Raw genomic sequence first — 6,000 nt, forward strand, 5'->3', positions numbered from 1 at the left:
GCTACTCTGCAGTCCAGTTTAACCACCACAAGGATTTCAAACCTTGGTTTGTTGCAGTTCCATTCTTGATCTTTTCCTTCAGCAAGGACAGCACATTTTGCAGCTGCTCAAATATGACATCCACTCTTCTACCTCCCAATTGTGTCCAAAATGTCTTCACATCACCTGAAATACAAATTACCATTTACGGCTCCTGAGAAGTCTAAAAACATGCATAACTCCTAGTGGACTATTCAAAGGCTCCCACTCATTTAATTTGGAGTCACTTCTGAAAAAACAATCAGTACAGGAGAATTCATTAAACCTCCAGAAGTTTATTCCTAAACCTAATCAAGAAAGTGAAACAGAAGTCAAGTGATGAACTGGAGTGGCTTCCAATGGCGCACAATGCTCCTTCAAGCAACTTTTTAAGCAGGTCAAAAAGGGAGCTATGGAAGCCTTTCTTCAAAGAGCAGCAAATGAGTCACACTAAAAATTAATCACTGAAACTCACAAAAGTGACACAGGAGAATATTTTCAACTGAATGAACTGAATATTTTATTGACAAAAGACACTGGGATGTTTTTTAATAGCTGTAACCTCTCTTAGCTGCATAGACTGACTATCCTGTCCCATCATTCATTTTGGTATGTTTTGTCAGGGAAAAAACTTTCAAAATATTTTCAGATAAAAACAGTTTGATGAATTGGGCTCAACAAGGGGTATCAGTTGAAATAACTAACACATCCCATATATCAGGCTTCCTTCCTCTACTAGAAATATTTATAAGGAAAATTTTGTTTAAAGAAATGTTTTTTAAGCTACTGGTTTAGAACCTCTTCTCTCTCAAAGGTATGCACCTTAGAGGTGCTAAGCCCATGCATGAAGGCTCTTGTTAAAACTGCAGCTGTGCATCTTTGTCAAGGACTGTGAAAAGGAAGTATGTTTCAGTGTGTCAAAAGATGACGGCAGAAGAAAGAACCAGCTCTTTCTCAGTTAATGTTGCTCTTCTTCAATGACCAAGCACAAAAGCATAAGCAAATCTGCTTTCCTACTCAAATTTCTAGAGGTGGAGTCCACTGTCACCACACTAGGCTTTACATTTCACTTTCAGACAGCCAATCTCTGTTGGCAAATGTCCTGGGATGACACCTGCCCTGTAGTCAAGAAATACTGCATTCCTGTCAGGCTCATGAAAAAATATTCCTTCATTTTTTGACTTAGTAGAGAATGACTTCTGTTGCCCAGGGTACTGGAAGCCCAGTGATGTTATGGCAGTGTGGTTACTCTCAAAAGCACCATGACAGCAGTGAAAGAAGTAACAATCTTTTGTCACAACAACCTCTGCTGCTCATGTCACCAGCAGCTACAGGCGTAATACTTAACATCAACAGGCAATGATAAAAGTACTTTTCTCTTGTGAAATAGCTTGATTTGGCACTAACTCTCAACAAAATTTAATGACCTCTTATATTAACAGAACTTTTTTTTAAACACGTGGAAAGCTTAAAGTCCAATTACAGAAAAAGTCACAACAATTTTTGGAAACCTACACTACTGGTCCAAGGGACACCACCTGCCCTGTGCCATTCCCACCCTTTTGCTGTGCATGACAGTATCACAAATTTAAAATAACAAAAAACTATATTTAATATTTGTGTTTAAAATAAAATTTTAAAAATACATTCAGTTAAAAATATGCATTTTGAACTTCTAGTAATAAGTTTTCTTCACTGCAGATTAAAACCGCTGTCCTTATTCATTACATGTTTTCAGCTATTTCCATACATTGACTAAATCTGGATAGCACTGGTGGATGGATTAATTCAGAGAACGGGTGACAGAACAGTTTCTTGTTTCTGGGTCCTCAGCTATAATAATGTGTAGGCCATAGGGAAATAAAACACTCACCTTGGAAATGCTTCTCCAGTTCTCATGCTGCAGTGCCCCAAAACTCTGGCAGCAAAAGCTTTGTTTTGCACGGAGAAGCAAAGACGGCATTTTTGTTCATAGTATAATTTTAATTTCAAAAAAGACAGATGCCCACAGCACTAATCTCTCCAGTGCTAATGCTGCTATCACCAACCACAGCCAGAAGGACAGGGAATGAGCAGACATCAGATACATCTACCTTGTAAGCATTCAGAACCATCTCTTCAGCTGATGGATTGGTGTGCACTGGCATCTGGCTGGAGGGATTTTCTTTTTCCTTTATAGAATCTTTGTGACCACATATCTCTTTTCTTCCCAGCATTGTGCAGGGGAATGATGCTAGAGCAAGCAACAAGCAGCCAAAGTCAGGGCTACTTACTCCAGCCACCAGATAAATAACCTGGGTGCCTGTTTCCTGTAGCGCAGCTTACAAATTTCTTACATCATAAAAGGCAAAACTGTTGTCTTCCAGTAGTAATTTTCATATCAGAAGCAGTGCCAAATATACATTCCTTTCCTCTTTCCCTCCATAAATCCAAATAATACTACCTTCAGTGCTCTCCTCCCTGGAACTGGTAAGGTTCTCCTCTTCAAAGTCACACAGCACTGCAAGAGATGCAGAATGGACAAGTGAGTAAGAGATCAGGTGAGAAATTAAAAATAGTTGTACTTAGCTTTTCAAAATTTATACTAGTAAATACTGCAGTGGGCATCAGTGGAGGAGCACTGTGTGAGAATGCGTTGTGTTGAAATAGTCAATCCCCTTTCAAACAGTCATCCCACGCCTTGTCAAGATCTAGCTGAGGAGCACTCAAACAAGCAATGTGAGGAATTTTTTTTACTTAAGTCATTTCTTTCTGTCCTTCAAGCATGAAGCTGTCACAAGATGACCCAAACTTTCCAGCACATTGAGATGAGCCCACGCAACCGCCCTGCCCATTAACTCACTGTTTTTTTTTTTTTTCCTAAATTGATGTGCTCAGTACAGAAGTACTATAACTAAACCAATTTCTTTAGGGGGAAAAAAGGGAAAGCTGTTTTTAGATAAATAAATTACTGAATCTGTTTCTTGACAAATGCAAGATACCCTTCACTGCAAGAACACTAAACAGCACTCTTCAACCACATTGAAGATTCCAAATTTTTATCTCCGTGAATCACAGAAAATAGGTTGGAAAAGACCTCTGAGATCATCCAGTCCAACCTATGACCGAGCTGCAGGGAGCCAACTGGACCATGGCACTGAGTGCTACAACCAGTCTTCCCTTAAACACCTGCAGGGACGGTGACTCCACCACCTCGGTGGGCAGCCCATAATGACACAGACAGCATAAAACATGCCTTATTTACATTAGCTGCTTCATCTTTTCTATGCTGTAACTGAAAAAAGAAATCAACCCCAAACCTTGCCATTCCTCCTGGATACTTCATTTAGTTGAACGGGAAAATAGGTTAAGACAGTTGACTCCTAAAAATGTTTCTTACAAGACTAATGGCTGCCTAAAATCTGCATATATATATATATATATATATATATATATATATATATATATATATATATATATATAATTTTTTAAAAGGCTTACTGCTTTTTTCTTCCATCCTCCGGGGGTGCTGCTCGGAGAGCTGTCACCCGCGCTGAGGCGGCGCCGAGGCCGGCTCAGGTCGGGGTCTCGCTGCGCTCGGCCACGGCTGCAGGGCCCGCGCCGAGGGCCGGCGGGCAGGGGCCGGGGTGCCGCTCGGGCTGGGAGGCTGGCATGGGGCGTGCCTGCAGCCAGGGCTCGGGCCCCAGGTCACTCCCGCACCCCTCGGGGCCTCGTCCAGGGCCCCGCCGGCTCCTTCTTCTGCTGCTGCTTCTTCACTTCTTCTCCGCCTCCTTCTCCTCCAACGCTCCACCCGCGGTGCCACCGCCCGGGGGCGCAACCCCACCGGGGAGCTCGAGCGCCTGGATGTGGGCAGGCCCACATGTGGCGGTGTCGCGCGCGCACCTCCTTTCCCTATTTTTCTATTGGTTGAGACGGCAGGAGGGGCGGCGGCACCGACCAATGGAAGAGCAGGGAGGGCGGGGAAGGGGCGGGGCTGCGCTGCAGCGGAGAGGCGGTGCAGGCGGGGCGGGGGCACGGCCGAGGGACTGGAGGTGCGTCCGCCATGTTGGAGGGGGCGGGCCGGGGGGCGGGCTGTCCGCGGGGCTGTGGGGGCGCGGCCGCCATCTTGGGGCCGGGAGCAGAGCGGGGAGTCGTTCGGTCTGCTCATTAATGTTTCTTAAATTAAAGAGTTCGGTACGTGAGCGAGTTGCGTAACATCGCTGCTGGGCTCTGCTCTTCTTCCTTGCTAGCTGCCCTATGGAGCTCTAAATTGTCGCTGCCCTTTTCTGTTCGAAATGCGGAAATAAAGTTTTATATCTCCCATTAAAATTTTCAGCTGCGTTGCCTTTGGGAGTGTTGGTGTTGTGGTTATGTAAAGATGTTTTTCACAAGGGCAAAAATATAGTCTGTTCTTAAAAAGCAGGGAGGGTGCTTTTTTGTCGCTTCTTTTTTGCCACCACCTTAAAACTGTAGAGATAAACATGCTTAAATAATTGCGAAAATATTTCCCATGTTGTAGATATTGCCAATCTCGTGGCGGGGGGTAGAATGTGATTATTGTGGGGACAGGAATGCTGTGTTTACGTGACGTGGAGCTCTCATCTGACCCAAGATCGTCCAGAAGATTTTGATGTCCAGCATCTGCTTTGTACTTGTATAAAACCTTTTAAATGTTTACACAGACGTGCCTACATCTGTGCCTGAAGTTCAGCCCATGAGAGCTGCCTAGTTCCCCAGGCAGGAATGAGACAACTCACAGTAACATTGCTGGGAAGAGGGTGGCTCAGCACTCCTGATATGCTGGCAAGACTCTCAGTAAAATACTAGTGTATTATGTTTTGAAAAAGTGGCTTCTCCCTTGTAATTGTTCATTTTAAAATTAAACACAAGCTTTTCTTGCTCCTGGAATATTCTGCATTATGAGATGCTGCTTGCAGATTAATCTCGCTTTGCTGAATTATTAATACATGTGCTCGTGAATGCTGAATGTTAGGGAGCACTTGTGGCATTAAAATTGTATAGACGGAATAACCCAAATGCAGAGAAGATGCAGCCCTGTGCTGGAAGAATCTGAAAGAACACGACTGCCTGCCTTGGTCAAATTTTGAATTTTATTAATATATTAGACAGTACTAATAGATTTTGCTTGCTATTTGAAGCAAAAAGAATGGTAACTACATCTTTCTTAAAACTAAATTCAAGACTTAGGACAAAATTAATGAGGCACTTTGAAACATGCCTGAGTTTCCTTCATTTTGCTTTTAGCCTGGAACTGTAAGATAGGCTTTCTGCAACATAGCAGCAAATTCTGCCAGTGAACCAGTTCTTCCCAAACTTGTTAGGTGGCAGAAGCTCACAAGCGATGCTCAGCTGACATCCCAGCAACCTGCCTGAAGCTCTCCTCCAGCAGCAGTGTGAGCTTCCTGGGGCTCTGCAGTCTGGACCTGGACTGACTACCTGTACCCAGAGGTGAGGGCAGTGCTCCCACGGGGTGGCAGCGAAAGGACCGACTGTCCTGGAGAATGGTGCTGTTGACTGAGTTGCTGAATTAAGCTTTCATTACATAGGTCTGGTCATTTGTTGAGAGTTAAAATGAGCAATTGCATAGACAGGCAGAGTGAAAGTAGCTCTTTGGAGTGGGAGGAGGTGAATCTGGTCTCAAAGGAATTAATCTAGTTCTCTTCTCCAGGGATGGTTTTTCCACTGTGAATGCAGTGGGGATTTGGGTTTTTCCTTGTATGACCAGATAGCCTTGGGCGAGGTAGAGATACACCAGTCAAACTCCAGCAAACAGCAAAGCACTCAAAGCCATAGACTTTGGAAAGCCATGGGCATTCAGAAAATGTGTTTTTGTTTTTTGTATTTTTCATTCTGATAGAGCTTTCTGTTCTTTTCTGATTGGCTTGGCTCTTTGTTTTATTGACTTCTTAAAGTGTCATCATATCCATTGAATACTTCTGCCAGCTCCTGCTCTGTCACATTCTCCCTGTTATCCTTGGTGAT

The 6,000-nt window shown here is 43.8% G+C and overlaps 1 protein-coding gene across 1 annotated transcript in view; it reads right to left on the reverse strand.

Moving 5' to 3' along the window:
- The window catches only part of SETDB2 (SET domain bifurcated histone lysine methyltransferase 2), a 48,350-nt gene extending 44,465 nt beyond the window's left edge, over nucleotides 1–3,885 (reverse strand). The window contains exons 1-3 of the mRNA XM_059840307.1: nucleotides 3,499–3,885; nucleotides 2,462–2,518; nucleotides 43–165 (exon numbers count right to left, since the gene is read on the reverse strand). Coding sequence (XP_059696290.1) covers nucleotides 43–165; nucleotides 2,462–2,518; nucleotides 3,499–3,514 — 196 coding nt within the window. The 5' untranslated portion in view covers nucleotides 3,515–3,885. The remainder of the gene's footprint in view (nucleotides 1–42; nucleotides 166–2,461; nucleotides 2,519–3,498) is intronic.
- Between the last annotated feature and the right edge of the window lie 2,115 nt (nucleotides 3,886–6,000).

The sequence above is a fragment of the Haemorhous mexicanus genome, chromosome 2 (assembly GCF_027477595.1).
Source record: "Haemorhous mexicanus isolate bHaeMex1 chromosome 2, bHaeMex1.pri, whole genome shotgun sequence".
NCBI classification, from domain to species: domain Eukaryota; kingdom Metazoa; phylum Chordata; class Aves; order Passeriformes; family Fringillidae; genus Haemorhous; species Haemorhous mexicanus.